Here is a 17,562-nt window from a genome sequence, read left to right as displayed (position 1 = left end):
ACGAATAGCATGAATCATTTATAGGGAGGTAGCCAACAGGATTTCTAGTGGTCAGTCCATCTCCAAAAATTAATTTACAGGCATTTCTCCTTATATTCATATTGCAAAATTAACTTACTGATTTGCCTTTTGAAGTTCTCGCTGTTTCTGCAGATTGGTGTCCACGTATTTGAGTACTCTGCTTTCTGGAACCCATTCATCCCAGCTGAAAAAGAGAAAAGTTAAAATGTCATTCAAAAACATTTTCATGTTTATTCAGACTCTGTCCTCCAATTATTATTTTAGAGATCCAAGAGGCAAGACTTTGGCTTTCTCTGAATTTGCTCAACTGGGACTACAAAGCCATTCTTAACTAAAATGAAAATGTCTGTTCTGTAAACAACCTTCGTATTCTCAAAAGCAGCATTCCAAATCTAAACTACCGGAGTCCACAAACAAATTATTCAAATCATTTTTCAAAATAGCATAAGAGTATTGCATTTAACATAAGAGTCCCTAACCAATTATCCTTAGAGAATAAAGATACCTTAAAATTTTTAATTTCAAAACAACGAACACAGGAGTCCATAATAAGCTGACTTTTTAAAGAATCAAAACTAATTGGCTACTTGGCGGTATAATAACAGACACAGAAGTCTCCGTGCCTGTTTCATCACCTGTAAAGTGGGGATAATGGTACCTAAGTCACAGAATTGTTATGAGAACTACATAACACATGTAAAATACCTGAGAGTTTGACAACATAAAAAATAAACACTCAAGGTATGTCAGAAACATATTAGGAGGTCTATAATACTCAAATACCATTTAGATTGACTCAACTAAGACTGTAAATTAAAGTATTACAATGGTTTATCAGACTACACCATTCTTAACCTTCACTCACTCACACATGAAAACACTCAGTTCCAAGGCACAACCAGAAAGATGGCTTTCTAAACATCAAAAGGTAGAACCAACCACTCGTTTAATCTAATTGCTAAGACATTCTGGCATTTAGAAAAGCTCCTTCAAAACATGATTTCTCATATGGTTATTTCCAAAGGGGTAAACAAAACCAAGATATTCTTAGGGAGTATGTAGCTTTTCGTGCGAAGTGACTCTTTTCTCCTGCTGATGGAGCTCCTTTAGTGACACATCAGGTGTACCCTCAAAGCAAAGTCTTTTATTTAATGATTTCCCACCTCTGACCTCTTATATAAGATAGCCAAAAGGAGAATAAATAAAAAGCAATCCTCAACATGACTTCCTAGAGAAAACTTTAAAACATGCATTTACCTAGAGGTCAGGAGGGGGTGGTGTACTGAGGGAGCTCCTTCAGGAACAGGAAAAAGGGCTACAATATCCTCACGTGTCTTCAAAGTTTTTTCAGAGCGCCTGGGCCTCACAGCACTTCTGATACAGACAGCATAGTACAAAGTAATCTCAGTAACTACGTGCAGAATTTAGCTTAAGCTTTAAGATTTATTTACAAATGGATTATTTAAATGTCTGTGTGAACAAATTTCAATAAGGTTTTTGAAAATTTAGAAGTATCTCATCTACTGTGCTTTTGAAAATAGTGATGTTTACTGACATTTAAGAAAATTCCAATCTGGAGATTGGGCTTTTGTAATATAATATTCTGTAAGTAAGGTATTCTACAAACCGTTTTCGAAATGAGAATTTTATTTTTATTTACGTATCTACTTATATCTATTCCAATTCTGAATTAAATGCATCTAGCCGATTCTTACTTAACAATAAAGTTCCATTTTAGAACCTTGCAAATCCCTTCCCCCTGGTATAAAATGCTTCTAAATAAGCATCTGGATCTAAAAACCAAGTCAATGCTAGAGTTTCCTTTGTATGTCAGGAGCTGAAAACCCTTGTTGAATCACAGGGGAATGAAATGGCGTCTTTGCTCTGAGGAACATCACTAGGGGTAATAACTGAAAGCCAAACATTCAGAAATCTTTATATATAAGACTAAGCATAAAAAAAATTCCAGAATTTTCTAAAGGTAGCTAGCATGTGACTAATTCTCAAAGTCACATTGATCCATGGCACTACTTACACAGCACAAAATAAAACTAACAGGCTGGGCATTTGAGTAACTCCTCCCCTTTGCAAAATGGGTATATTTTAAGGCTTCTCTAAATACTAAAGATCAAACTTTACAAATTACATGTTTATCTACATACTAAGTCAACTACAAAAAACACATCTTGATATATTAATGTTCCTCAATATATCTATAGATATTAATAAAGAGCTCTAATACTCAGTGCCATTTTTTCTTAGTTCTTTGTCCAAGGAGTAAGTAATAATATATAAAATTAGCTAAAAACAAAACAAAATCTACGCACCCTATTACTTATTTGTGTTACTGGAAAATAATATAACGAAAAACGTTATTAATTTATTTTGAAGCAGTGAGATAAGCAAACACAAGAATTTGGTATTTTCACAATTTATAAACTACAAATGCCACTAAAAACCCAGTCTTTAAGCTGCACACATCTACATATAATTTAATACAAAATATCTACTACATATGAAAGCATGAAACCCAAAAGCTATGCTGACAGCTACTGGGACTGAATTACTAGTATTACCTATCACTATTAGAAATATTTCAGTGATCATTAAGTCTGTGTGTGGGGGAGTCACAAAGTGTCAGAATGTGTTTTTACACATTTAGATTTCCACCTTTCTACAGCTGTACTAATGGAAGAAAAGTAAAGGGTCTGATATTTCTTCCCAGCTAAAAGCATTTGTGAAAAATTTTTCTAACAGATAAAACTGGGTTGGTCAAATGGGTAGGGAACTGTCTGAAAATAGACCAAAGTCACAGGGCCAGTAAACATCGTGAAGAAAACCTCCTTCCGTAGCAATCTGTACTGTACTCAACAAATCAGATGACACCACCCACATGGAGAACGAGGTATCAGAGCACAGCTCAGGTGACACAAAGCATTAAAAATTGCTAGAAAACAACTTCTAAAAAAGCAAAACTCCACTTTCTGTCAGTGCTATCTTTGAAGGCTAAAACACCATTAATAAAAGTAATTTAAAACCTCTCATAGTAAAACTTACAGGCCATTCAATTACAAGCACGAAAAATGAGTAAATTATTAGATGTGGTATTTGTGGGCCCTAAGATGAAAGCTCTGTCACTGATGAAGCGCTCCATTAGCTGGATATTCTAGAATGTGTTCAACCGATGACCACTGCCCGCCCCCGGTCTCACAGCAATACACCACTGCTTAAAAAAAAAAAAAAAAAAAAAAGTCTAACTCTTCAGGGTGCAAAATTAGGTTCTGTAATTAAAATCCTGCATCTGCATTAAACCATATGAAATCACTTTGTCAACGTTTAATTCCTTTCCAAAGTTTAGAACATAAATTGGCCATTACTTCCAAATCAGGAAGTCTTTATCCTTTTCCCTTTTCTAGGCAAAAAATTCAACTAGCTTTGAATATAACTCTTTGACATAATGTACATAGTTACTGAGTTTGTGGTAAGGTGAAGAAACTCAAGCTGTCCTAAAACGTACTAAAACAAAACAAAACAAAAAAGCAGGAGGTTGATTAATGAGTATCAGACACTGTATTAGAATATAAGAAATACCTCAAAGAATTTAAAATAAAATGGATGCATACCCTAATTTCTACTGTATTTCACCGTACTCATATGGTTCATCCTTCTTCAAAATGTGTAACATTAAAACTGTACAAGAACTAAGCATATGCTTGTGCCAGTCTAAGACACCAGCTATCTTGTATATTATAAATAAAACATTGCTTCTAAAGATCTAATACTCACTTTTTATTCCAACCACTGTAATGTATAAAGTATTTCACTTGTTTGTCCTTTATGGCAACCTTTACACACTGAAATTAAAAACAGGAAAAAAATTTCACTTAGAATTATTAAAGAAAGAGACTACCTAGATGATTTTAAAGTACCCAATCTTTCAAAAACACTCTCTACACTTAAACTCTTTGGTGGTCAAAATAACGCCCCCTCCCAACTCCCCCAAATCTGACTCTCTAAAAGACTATTTAAACTTTTAGGCTACCTAAGTATTAAATTATAAAAATACCAAATTGTCAACGTTTGTTCGAGTCAGTCCAACAAAACTGAAGAACGTTAAGCACAAGGGGTCCCCCTGAACCTTAAAGCAGGAGGCTAGATAAGCTAACGAACACTGCCTTGTGCTTTCTCAAAGCCTACCTATTCAGAACTGTAACTTCAAAAACAAATTCAGTTAAAAATATATTTACAACATAAAGTGTTATTAGCTTACGAAAGGCAATAAACTTTTGCTGCAGACTTTCAGCAATTAGCAAAGTGACAGATTAAAAACGTTTTCTTAAAAGCAGCTAAACAAATTAGAAAGAATTGTCAGAGGAGGCCGTTAACTCTGACAAGTGATGACTATCTGCTTTTTGATTTAAGTCTTTATCAGGGGCAAACCAAGAGAACCGGTAATTTAAGCTATTCCAATAGCCATTTAAAAAATTTTCACTGGAGTGGTTTTGCTGCCAGAGAAAAACCTGTCAGTTTAGTAGTTTGCCAGAAGTTGATAACAACAGAAATAACATTCAAGGATACAAATGATCGATGGGATTCATGATTTACTTATTAACTGTATTAGTATTCTATCACTGAGACATGTGTACAAAGTTTCTGACCATCTCCACAAATCCAAATTCAGCCATTTTAGAACTTTAAGAACACATATCTATGTCTTTAAAACAAGTAAAAAGTAGTAAAACTGGTCATTTAATCACACTGACACTTTACAATTTTAAGACTATTTTCATGGACACAAACTATTCACCAAGAATGTATGTAGAAATTGCCATTAACAAAATGTGCTGTTTTGTATACTGTGGTTCTGGTTTCAGAAAAAACTACAACTGTTAAAAATAGTCACATCGTAAATATTTGTCCTAAAAAAGTTGAGAAACAAAATACTAGAAACATTTTTGACTTTGGAATGCATTATCCTATTTATCTTTGGCTAAATGTAAAATGAATTTTTATAACCTGAGCACAGCACCAATTCAGAGGACAGGAGACCCCCAGGATTCAAACTTTGCCAGACAACACAACTATAAAAAACATACTCGTTTTTAATCTTAGCTTTTACCTTTAATGTAATACATTAATAATTAGCTCAGTGCTTACTCAGCAGACTACATCTTCATATAAAATCGACCGTGGCACTATTTTCTTACAAGTCATTAACTACGTAATACTATTTGCTGCCATGAATAATCAACCTTCTATCTTTCTCCTCAAATGCTCCTTCCAACTACTGGATGAAGGGGGCAAGGCAGAGATGCTTTATTTGACCCACTACGCAAGCAGTAAGATGCCCAGAGAGAGAAGATGAGGAACTTCAGAACCTATGAAAAAGGTAAGTATTCAAGTCAGACCTAACCAGTAGTTTCAGGTAACGTCTTAAAGGAAATGGATTTTCATACCTTTGCTTCATAAAGAAGAGGCCCATGAAAGCACAGCACTCGCTCACCTGTAAAAGTAAAACAGTAATGGGTTAATTGTAGTTTCTCTTCATATGGAAGAAGATTCACTTCTGGGAGCCATCACACCTGTACTACGGCATTCCTCACAAAATTAGGAAAGGGGGAAAGGTTACAAGGATCAGCACTTCAAACCAAACTTTAATAGTACCCTACAACAAAAACAACTTAGTATCCCTGTAAATAAAAAACCAATCAGAATGTTAAATATTTAAATCATCAAACCATCTATCACCCGCTAAGCAAATAAAATCTGTAGCTACCTTCTGGCAGCATTGGTTGTTTTCAAATGTGTATCTGTGAATACCAGTTTTAAAATGTAATCCAAGTTTAGGACCTTATGCTCTACTTACGAGTATATCTCTGCTTCTAAACCTTTTACTAATTAAAATAGTCTACACAGTAAAATTTCAATGTACATTAGAAATGGCTGGTCTTTAAAAAAAGAAAAACGTTCGTGTTCATGCCTTCAGTGTGTTCAATTATGTTCCGGGCACTGGGCTGCTTCAAAGAACAAAAAAATAGACAAGAGGAGAGTGAAGTTAGGGAGCCGGGTGAAAAAGGTGAAGGGACTGAGAAATACTAATTGGTGGTTACAAAATAGTCACGGGGATGTGAAGTACGGCATAGAGAATATCATCAATCACACTGCAACAACTATGTAGAGTGCCAGGGATGTACTAGACTAATCTGGGGATCGCTGCATAAATTATGTAAGTGTTTAACCACTATGCTGTACACCTGAAATTAAGGTAAAATAATACTGAATGTCAACTGCAATTGAAAAAAAAATAATTTAAAAAGTATATAGAGAGAACTGAAAAGCAATAGACAAGAAATTTGACGTTTGAAACTTATTACACTCTATGTTGAACCTACCACTAAGACTTGCAAGACTAAAATAAATAAAATGCAAGGGACTGGAGTAAGACCTAGAAGCCACCCTGCTCACCAGACGATCAGCAGGCAATTCCTGGCAGTAGGTCAAGATTACATTTCATTGGGGTAGAAACAGATTTCTCGCACATCATTTTCAGTCCACTTGGTTTCAACAGACCCACACACGGTTAACAGAAGTACTCCAACAGCCAGCTCTTAGCTCTAAAATTCAATTAAAATAGCCTAGTAGCTCAATTCTAAAGAAACTATAGGGCAATTTGGGTTTGATCATTTTTAAAAATTGCTGCTTTTAAAACATAGTTTTCAAAACTGACCACAACTTATAAACCTTCAACCTGAAATACTGTTATCTCACAGCAAATCTATATTCATTTTCAACATATTTACCCAGTGTCTTGAGGGTACCTGTCTGTGTTAAACACTGTCGGATTAATGGGGGACACTGATGTGTGAGCAAATAGCTTTGCGCAATTTCCTGGATTTCATATTTTAAGCATCTTCATAAACAGTAATAGTGATCGATAAGCTACTCTAAAGGTCACAGGGAACTGTCCAAGTGGAAGGAAACAACTGGTACAAAAGCACAGAAACATGTTAAGGTGACACTACTGGATTACTATTTATTAGGTTGGTGCACAAGTAATTACGGTTTAAAAGGTTAAAAAATTGCAAAGACCACAATTACTTTTGCACCAACCTAATAAATACAAATAGTTCACCATCACTGGAGCATAGGATAAACATGTAACAGCAGAAACGAAAGTTACGCAGATCATGGAATGCCTTACATGTCATGTTACAAAATCTGAACTTATTCTGTACAGAAGGATTCCCAAATCTGACCAAGAATCTCTTGGAGCAGTTTTTTAAAACTACAGATTTTCTTTTTTTAAATTTATTGGGATGACAATAGTAAAATTACATAGGTTTCAAGTGTACAATTCTGTAATACATCATCTATATGTCACATTGTGTGCTCACCACCCAGAGTCGATTCTCCTTCCATCACCATGTATTTGTTACAACTACAGATTTTCAGGCTTCACCAGAGAACTGTACTAGAATCTCCCCAAGTAGACCCAGTAACTTTACTTGGATCAAATTTCTCTATGTAATAATTCTTGTGCAGTGGTCCACTCTGAAGAACTAGAGGTTGCTAGTTCTAGAGGGCCTATGCAGAGCTTAAAGTGAAGACTGGAAACAGGGAGGCCAGTCAAAGACTTCTCCCAACAGCTAGGGGTAAGCTAAATAGGCCTGAACCAAAGCAATTAGGACAGCTTACCAAAAGTAAAGCACAGCAAAGCAAAAGTACAAAGAGTTTAGAACAACTCCCAGGCTGGTGAGAGCATCACCATAACAGAAAATGGAGGAAAGAGGGGTTCCAGATCAATTTTGGAATATGTTTCAGTGGCTACAGTATATCCAAAGTGGAGCCATCTAGTAAGCACTTGCGTACGCATCTGGGGCTCAGGAGAGAGCTGGGCTAGAGCCACCGTTGAATATTGTGAGCAAGGAGACCATGGGGATGTAAATAAGCTAATAAACAGCAGCACCAAAGCTCAGATCTGTGGCTCATAGCTCCTCTCCAGGTACACTTTAAAAGCACCCTGAAAATGGCCTTCCTCCTCACCATCCTTTTGGCTGCCGCCACCAAATGCACTGGGCTTAAGCCCTTTGGCCTCCATTCTAGCTACATGGCCCTAAATCTTCTGTTGAAAAATATAGGCTGGCTGAAGAGTTATGATCCAGGACAACATATGCCTGATTTTCATGAAGTAGTAAAAAGAAAGACTGGTAATTGCGGGAGAAAGAGGAAAACCACGTATTAGATGTTGTTTTTTTTTTAAAAAAAACCTTTCTCCACTCTTAATCCTTTTTAGTATCAAACTACAAAGGTAATTCTGCCCAATGCTCTCAAATTCAAGGTTAATTAAGATTCCAAACCCCCTTTCGCCCACTGGTTTGTGCTTACTAGGAACTCAAAGGCCAGCATTAGCCAGTCTCTTAATTCCTGACACAAGGCAAAGGGCCTTCCCTTTGACAATGGGCCAGGTGCTCGAGTTTCTTTACCATATGCTTTAACAGAATTTCAAGTGGAAGACCAAGTGCAAAAAAAATGTGCTTTTAAAAATTGCTTATATAACGTAAGTTGCACCATTGTTTAAATGAGAAAAAAATGAGTTTTTAAAGGAATCATGGAAAAAAAAAAAGAAAGGAATCATGAAAAACATACTTCTAATAAAAAAAAATAAAGGAATCATGAAAAACATACTTCTAATAATTCATATTTCCGCCATTACATAATCTCAATTCTTCTGCAGTGTTCTATTACAATTGTCAGCACTAACATAACATTCCTTTTTCCTTACGACATATCCTCTGAACATGTCATATAAATAATGATAATTTCTTAACGATGGTTATTATACAACTCAGCTTTGACAGGAGAAGAAAACACATCTGTAAAGTGATAGTAAAGGCAGACTCTCTTAGGTAGCTTTCAAAAACCTAAGGGAACCCTGGTTTCCACTCTTCTCTAATTCACCACTATTGCAGCACACGGACTCATTTGCTGTTATTCCCCTCACGCTGCCATCCCCCTACTTCAGAACTAAAGCACTTCCTCCTCAGAAAGTTACCCGACAATTCCAATCCTCAGTGATTTTCCTCCTTTGATGTCCTAAACTAGGGATTAACTTTTTGTATCATCGACCCTTGACGATCTGGTGAAGCATATGGGCCTTTTTTCCAGAATGTTATTATAAATACATAAACACAGAGTATGACAGGAAACCAACTATATTGAAATAGTTAGCAAAACATTTTAAATATCATTTTCTGTATTACGTGAGCTCAACTGATATAGTAAACATTTAGCTACTGATCCAGTAACTAGCATAATTTTGAAGTAATGAGGAACATAAATGACACTGAATGTACCTTCTGCAACGGTAACGTTGCGATATGAAAACATATTGCTAATACTGAGGCAGACGGCTAGAGGCAGGAATTGTAACAATCCCACCGCACGGGTTTTTTTTGGTGTGTGTGTGGGGGGGCTATATTCCTAATTGAAATAATTTTCAGTTAGACAATAAAAAAATGTTCCCGTCCAAGTTCACGAATCTTCTGAATTACATCCACTAGAATAAGAATCCTGCTCTAAAATAACAAGTAAAAAAATATATATATATATATACCCATAGGAGGTAGTCCCAGCTTCTCAAGGTAGGAGAAAGCGGCTATTAGGAGCCCATCGTTATCAAAAATACCCTTAAAAACCTCTTAAATATTCCATAAAGTTACAAAATACTTGGGCTTTGGACATAGGACTCTAAAAGTAATTCTAAAACACACGCAAGTTTGAAAACCCCTACAACAAAAGACATTGTTTTGCGGCCGTCTCGACATCTGTGCTCAAGCAGCTCGCACATCCACAGCAACGAGGTACGTTTCAGAGCGTCCCTGCTTGTTTACAGGTCTCTGCTTCCATTTTCCTTTCCTATGACGTCTCCACTTGAACACACGGTAACGGACGCGTTAATCGTGAACTCAAAGGGCTGTCTTCCGCTGCAGGGCAGGTTCTGCCGTCAGCCCAAAACCTCGTCGATCAAAAGCCAATTAATCCAAACTCACTCAGCTTCCTAACCAGTTAGTCAAACGCCACCGCCGTGAGTCCACTGCGGACTGGAAGGATGACGCGAGGGCACCAGGGTTCGTGAACAGACGCCTCGTAACACACCATCCGAGCGGCTTTCTCTTCACGAGCAGCCGCCCGGCGAGAGCGCACTCGACCGCCGGGCCGCCAAGCGCTGCCTGCAGGCAGCACAAAGCCGCCGCCGCCGCCGCCGCCCCGCGGAGGCGGGCGCAGGGCGACGCCGGCGGCCATCTTGCGGCGGCCATTTCACGGCGCGGCTCTCCCCAGCCCGGGCGCCCCGCCCGCCCCGCCGCGGCTCGGCGCCTCCAGCCAACGCCGCCGCCCCGGGCCCGAGGCGACCCCGAGCGCCAGCCGTTGTCCGCCCCGCGGGGGCCCGCGCCCCTCCCGCCACATCGCCGCCTCCGCGCCGCCATGGCGCCCGTCCCTCCCGCCGCCGCCCCCACACAACACACGCTGAGGGAGGCTCCGCCGCGCCCGCCGAGCGCCTTCGCCTCACAAAGCGCTGCGCCCGGGCCGCGCCCAAAGCCGCGCCGCAATGCGCTTCTGCACGAAGCCCCGCTCGGCCCCTCCGCGCCACCGCCCCGCCGCGCCCGCCCGCCCCGCCGCCGTTAGATGCCTCTCCCAAGGCCCAGACTCACCCTCCTGGAATTTAGGCTTCGGGTCCTGCTTCGGCGCCATTTATAGGGATTCGCCGCCGCCTCCTCCTTCTCCCACCACTCGCACTACCGCCCCCCACTCTCCAGCCCACCCAGCTCCGCGTCAGACGCCGTGGGCAGCGCCAGCTCTAGATCCCGGGCGCGATTTGCCGGCGCCTGCACACCTCACACAGCCGCGACTGCGCAGCCGCGCCTGCCAACCACCGCCCACCGCGCACGCGCCCTGCGCCGCGCCGCCCGGGGCATGCTGGAAGTGGTAGTTCCAGCCGTTGAGCGGGCGGGGAGGGGCTCCTCCCATCCCCCATCCCTCATCCCCCAGCCCCGCAACCCGGGTGGGTGAAACCCGGACTGATTCGGGGCAGTGTTGGGGCGCGGTGCTGGAGGCGGTCCCTCGCCAGCGAAAACGAGCTGGAAAGACCCAGTGTGCAACCCCACGGGCGACACGGGCCAGCAGGATGTGGCATGAAAGGCCTACGAGGAAAGATGCGTCTAAACACTTTCAGTACTTCCGACGGCATCTCTAGGGGTATCCGCGTGCGTGTGGCAGCGTTGGGGACCCGCGGTCCGGCCACAATCTGCGAGCTCGCTGCCAGCCCGCGCGTGGCTTGAAGAGCCCACCCGGCGGGAGGCAGGAGACGATGGCGCGCTACCTGCCTTCCCAGTAGGCCGAGGTGAATAACGACCTGTAACACCCTCCTCCGAGTCGGGTGCCCACCGCCCCACGTGCGCAGCCTTTTGTCAAGTTTCTGTGAGCTATTACTGAATGTACACACACATCGTGAACGGCTGACCACACATTCAAAAGGCCTTAGGTTGCTCAGCTGCCGAATCGACTTATTGTGAGAATTGCACAAAAAGGCTGAGTGCCTAACAGTGAATTCCTCGCTCGACAAACGTGAAGGAGGACAAGCCTCAAAGGCATTCCACCAAAGGCCCTCGACATCCCCCCAGGCCTTCAGCTTATCTCCATGGCTTCCCTCAACTCCCCGAACGGCTGAGCACCCCACTACTTGCAGACCTCTCTCCATTTCTCTGACTCCTATTTCTCCTTCAGTCTTCCTCCTAACACAAGCCCTTCTTTGAACACCCACAAAGAACCCTCATTCCAGTTGTCTACACACCATCTTGTCTGTCCTAGTCCGCAGAGTATCAACGGAAGAGGCAAGGGCCTCTTTGTGACCCCACCCACCGCACCAAAACTGCCCCGTACACCTCTTCTTTTGAACACAAAATACTTCAAAATAATTCAAATTCAATAATCCATAATTTTAAAAATATAAAAATGAAGACAATGAAAAGTTTCTTTCCCACCTCAGTCCTTTACCCACCCATTCCCCCAACATCGAAACAAAACCAGTGCTTTTCCCAAGGCTTTTGAAATTAAATGAAATGGAGATAACAATTACTTAATAAGGAAAAAAACATTACAATCAAAATTGCCACCCACTAGAACACTGATTATATTGTAGTTGGTGATCACGTAGGGTGGTCACGTGGCCGAGCCTACACCTGAAGAGAAAATCCTTGAGCCACAGGGACGGCCAACAAGAAACAAGGAGATAACAAAACCAAAATCGCAGGAGAGATGAGCGGCCCAGGGAAAGTTTCTAAAGTAGCACATGCACACTAAAGAGCTGTCGGTATAGTTAACTTTTCCTCATTATCACATTAAAAAAAAACCTTAAGGCGGAGATTTAAGATGAAACTTGCAATGAAGTAGCGCTTGTAGGTATACTGCACAGGCGCAGGAAAGGACCCACCTCAACAAACTTTGGCGGGGAGGGAGAGAGAGGAAGGGGTGACTCCCAACCCCAAGAGCCTAGAAACCTGCTGTATCTGTAAACCTCAGGGAGCCACATCCATTCTCTCTTGGAGTCTGCTCCCTTTGTACATCAAGCTTTCGCTTTAATAAACCTTTCTCTCTGCAAAACTATTTCATCCACTCTCTTGATTTCTACCCTGAGAGGGGCAAGGAACCTAGCACCAGTAACAAGATCTGTTTTCTGGGGCTATCATAACAGAGTTCCACAAACTGAGTGACTTACACAACAAATGTATTGCCTCACAATTCTGGAGACTACAAGTCCAAAGTCAAGGTGTTGGCAGGGTTGGTTCCATCTGACCACTGTGAGGCTGACGCTGTTCCGTGCCTCTCCCCACTTCCATGGTTGCTGGCCATCTCTGGTTTCCTTGGCTTGTAGAAGCATCACCCCAATCTCTGCCTTCATCCTCACATGGCGTTCTCCTGTGTGTCTGTCTCCAAATTTCCCCTTTATATAAAGACAACAGTCAAACTGGATTAAGAGCCCATTCTACTCCACTATGACCACATCTAACTAATTACATCTACAACAAACTTATTTCCAAATAAGGTCACATTCTGAAGCCCTAGAGGTTAGGAATCCTACATACGAATTTTAAGAGGACACGATTCAACCCATAATGCTGGTCTTCAACGTGAAATGGATATGTGACATCTTCCCTGACCTCTCACCAGCTGGCGTCTCTCTGCCATGGGTTGCCTTCAGAAAGTTTCTACTTCACCTCCCATCACCTAGCGATGAAGGACTACTCTGTAATAGGGGTACTTAGGGATCTTCATTTTTGATGCTGAAAATTTCCATGTCTTTCTTCCAAAGTCTAAAATTGTGTTTGAATTGATGATAATAACATATGGTAATTGTGGAGAATGCTTGACAATTACTGAGAATGATGGAAAATAAGACAAGGAAAGAATTTGCAGGTGTTAACCTAAAAGCAAAGTTTTGCCACAAGAAATTGAGTTCTTTTAGGAAAACATGTAGGAAAATATAATTACTTGTTTTGAGATATGTTTTAAGACAAAAATGGCCAAGGGAAAATTCTTCAGTTTGAATTACTAACTTAGGGAAAACAAAGGATAAAAAAGTCCTAAGGTTCTGTTCACAAGAGCCACCTGACTAGCTAACTAACACAATATTACAGTGGTTTAAACAGCCCATAATAATCACTAGTCCTTACTTAAAGGAATTTACAAATGTGAAATTAATATGCACAGTGAATCCTGTGAAGTAGAGCTGATCTCCAAATTAACCTTCAATATCTCACAGTATTAAGTTAAAAACACATTTCAAACGTTTTGACAGAGATCACTTCCGCAATATTTAGGAACGCCACGGTTTCACTATTTTTCCTGTCTTCTTATTCCCTGACCTTTGGCACTCCACTGTCCTTCAATAGACCACCCGGTGACAAATATTTCTCTACACCAGATAGCCTTTAACTGTGTATTTATAAGATGAAATCGCCTTATAGTTGCACGGTTCCCTCTTTTAATCTGTTCAATCTTAGTAGTTTTTTGTCCTGTGTTGTTTGAAAATAGACTCCAGATTGAAGTCCGTTATTACCATTGACGAGAACTGAAGCTGGTAAAAAATGATTACCGCTGACGAGACCTAAAATGCAGCTGGAAAACAAAACTGAACGAACCGCCGCCCAACGTGGGGCTCGAACCCACGACCCTGGGATTAAGAGTCCCATGCTCTACCGACTGAGCTAGCCGGGCAGTCAGGAAATGTGCCATTCCTAGCTCACTTCAAAGGAATAAGATTATTTTAACTTGCTCTGAAACTGACTTTTTGCATCTTTTTTTTTTTTTTTTTTAATAATTGTTTTCAGTAAAGTTTTTCACTACTTCCAAATGTGCGTTCCATGCCTGGTTCTGCGCGCACAAACTTACTGTTCAGAAAAGGCACAAACGGCCCTCTAGCGGTCGCGGCGCAGCGGCGGGTGCAGGTGGTCCCAGACCCCCGCCAAGACCAGACGCCAGCGGGAACAGCCAGTTCACCCCGAGATCCCGGGGCGAAGTACACGCCTGTGGCGCGGACCTAGGGTGCCCGACACCCGTGTGCCCGATGCACAAGCAGGAATGCCTGCGCCATCAGCAGAGAAGACTGGAGACCAGAACACGGCTGAAAAGGGGCCTTCTCGGCCCGTGTGGCTTTGAGGTTCCTGGGGTTTTTCTAGGGCCCGACGGTGTTCTACTCGGCCGTGCCCTGTTGTTCACACAATAGACGATGATTCAAAAGCTAAAGCAGGCTCTGAAATCAATTGAAAATACCATGTAGCAAAGAAATGCAAAGACGTTCCGTGCTCATGGATTGGAAGAACCAACATAGTTAAATTGGCCATATTACCCAAAGCAATATACAGATTTAATGCAATCCCATCAAAATTCCAATGGAATTTTTAAAAGAAATAGAACAAAAAAATCATCAGATTTTATGGAACCACAAAAGACCCTGAATAGCCAAAGCAAGCCTAACAAAAAAAGAACAATGCTGGAGGTATCACACTCCCTGACTTCAGCTTGTACTACAGGGCAACAATAATCAAAACAGTATGGTGTTGGCAGAAAAACAGACACACAAGCCAATGGAATAGAATTGAGAACCCAGAAAATAAAACCACATAAATATGGACAATTTTTGACAAAGAAGCAAAAAACTTATAATGGAGAAAAGAAAGCTCTTCCATAAATGGTTCTGGGAGAACTGGAAACCCACGTGCAAAAGAATGAAACTGGACTGCTATCTGTCACCATGTACCAAAATTAATTCAAAATGGATCAAAGACCTAAGCATAAGACCTGACACCAAAAAACCTGCATAGAAGAAAACATAGGTACTAAACTTATGGACCTTGGGTTCAAAGAGCATTTTATGAATTTGACTCCAAAGGCAAGGGAAGTAAAAGCTAAAATAAATGAATGCACTATATCAAACTTAAAAGCTCTGCACAGCAAAAGAAACCATGGACAAAATAAAGAGGCAACCAATGAATGGGAGAAGGTTTTGCAAACAATGCCTCCGATAGGTGCTAATATCCAAAAATCTACAAGGAACTCATACAACTCAATAACAAAAAAACAAACAACCCAACTGAAAAATGGGCAGAGGACCTGAAGAGACATTTCTCCAAAGAGGACATACAAATGGCAAATAGAGATATGAAAAAATGCTCAATATCACTAATCATCAGAGAAATGCAAATAAAAACCCAACGAGATATCACCTCACCCCAGTCAGAATGGCTATCATAACAAGACAAATAGTAACAAGTGTTGGAGAGGCTGTGGAGGAGAAAAAGGAACCTCTATACACTGTTGGTGGGAATGCAGACTGGTGCAGCCGCTATAGAAGGCAGTGTGGAGGTTCCTCAAAAAGTAAAAATGAAATTACCATATGACCCAGCAATCCTCTCCTGGGTATCTACCCAAAAAATCTGAAAACATTTATCCATAAAGGACATATGTGCTCCAGTGTTCATTGCAGCTTTATTTACGGTGGCCAAGACATGGAAACAATCAAAATGTCCTTCGATAGATGAATGGTAAAGAAGTTGTGGTATATATACACAATGGAATACTATTCGGCGGTAAGAGATGAAATACTACCATTTGTGACAACATGGAAGGATCTGAGATAATGCTAAGCGAAATAAGTCAGACAGAAAAATAGAGAACCATATGATTTGACTGATATGTGGCATATAAAACGGAAAAACAACAAAACAAGACAAACAAATGAAAGAACAAAAACTCATAGACATAGACAATAGTTTAGAGGTTACCAGAGGGTAAGGGGGGAGGGCTTTTGAAGAGGGCAAATGGGGTCTAATATATGGTGATGGAAGAGAACTGACTCTGGGTGGTGAACACACAATGTAAGATATAGATAATGTATTACAGAATTGTACACCTGAAATCTATGTAACTTTACTAACAATTGTTAAGTTAATGAACTTCAATTAAAAAATAAGACAGAGAAAATACGGCATAGCATTTGCTCACACACAACACTGAAAGGGAAGATATTTATCCTATAGACTGATAGCACCTTGGTGTGGGAAGGGACGTTATTTCAAGCCTGTCCCCGACGAAAACGAAAAAGCAGAGATTTATTAATAGGACTAATTATAGTTTTCTAATTATAGCTTTCCAACAGGAAACTATACTTTCACGTTTTCTCTACTTTGTAGGAAAACAAAAACCAAAACCATGTAGGATTAGAAAAAGCATAATTTGCCATACCCCTACAAGTGAGGACTTTCAAACTGGTTAAACCACTCCACTAATAGTTGGTGAGGAACTGGATAATCACACAGGGAAAAATTACCACCACACAGGTTACTTCCTAGATGCAAGGGGGGCAATCTAGCTGCATGAAGGAAGGATGGGGCTGTCACCACCATAATTGAAAAGTAATCCGCATTTTGCTAGTGGCTTACTCCTTTTCAGCAGACAGCGCCTCTTCAGTAGTGATCTATGAAGTACTCCCGATCCGACGTATTCTAGTCAAAACATATTCTACAGGAAATAAAGAGGGATGAGGAAACGATGAATGACACCCCAAAAAAGCAATAATACAAAATCAGAAGATGGGAAATTCTGCAAGACGACTGGCCTGGTGTCTTCAACAAGTATCATAGTTTTAGAAACGACTTTTGCTAAATTACAAGAGACACAATAATAATCAGATGCAATAGGTAACCCTCGATTGCATACTGTTCTGGGTAAACCAGCTGTAACAGAGATTTGGGGGAGTCAACCAAGGAAATTTGAATATAGTGTGCATATTAGATGAGATGAACATTTACTGTGATGTCACTGAGTATCAGGTGGAACTGAATTCTAGTATCAGTCCCTGGCCACTGACTTGCTGTGTGATTTTGGGCAAGTGACTTGCCCTCTCTGGTCTCCGTGTTCTCACCTGTAAAAGGGTCTGAAACGTCCCTGCAGTTCTCACACTGAGAGTTCTCTGTGTGTGTCCTGTCC

At 40.9% G+C, this 17,562-nt stretch overlaps 1 protein-coding gene and 1 non-coding gene across 8 annotated transcripts in view; both read right to left on the bottom strand.

The window, feature by feature from the left end:
* MORF4L1 (mortality factor 4 like 1) overlaps positions 1-10,996 on the bottom strand; it is a 152,717-nt gene extending 141,721 nt beyond the window's left edge. For 3 of the 7 annotated variants that reach the window (XM_033099976.1, XM_033099979.1, XM_033099977.1), the window contains exons 1-5: positions 10,731-10,917; positions 5,478-5,524; positions 3,808-3,875; positions 1,279-1,395; positions 119-205 (exon numbers count right to left, since the gene is read on the bottom strand). In XM_033099976.1, coding sequence (XP_032955867.1) covers positions 119-205; positions 1,279-1,395; positions 3,808-3,875; positions 5,478-5,524; positions 10,731-10,770 — 359 coding nt within the window. In that variant the 5' untranslated portion in view covers positions 10,771-10,917. Of the gene's footprint in view, positions 1-118; positions 206-1,278; positions 1,396-3,807; positions 3,876-5,477; positions 5,525-10,730 lie in introns of all 7 variants that reach the window. The other 4 variants (XM_033099981.1, XM_033099975.1, XM_033099982.1 and 1 more) reach the window with 4 other exon arrangements.
* Positions 10,997-14,219: 3,223 nt separating this feature from the next.
* TRNAK-CUU (transfer RNA lysine (anticodon CUU)) lies at positions 14,220-14,292 on the bottom strand. Its single transcript has one exon. It is a non-coding gene; the product is annotated as a tRNA-Lys (tRNA).
* Between the last annotated feature and the right edge of the window lie 3,270 nt (positions 14,293-17,562).

The sequence above is a fragment of the Rhinolophus ferrumequinum genome, chromosome 28, assembly GCF_004115265.2.
Source record: "Rhinolophus ferrumequinum isolate MPI-CBG mRhiFer1 chromosome 28, mRhiFer1_v1.p, whole genome shotgun sequence".
Lineage (NCBI taxonomy): Eukaryota > Metazoa > Chordata > Mammalia > Chiroptera > Rhinolophidae > Rhinolophus > Rhinolophus ferrumequinum.
This window is presented reverse-complemented; position numbering and strand designations above follow the sequence as displayed.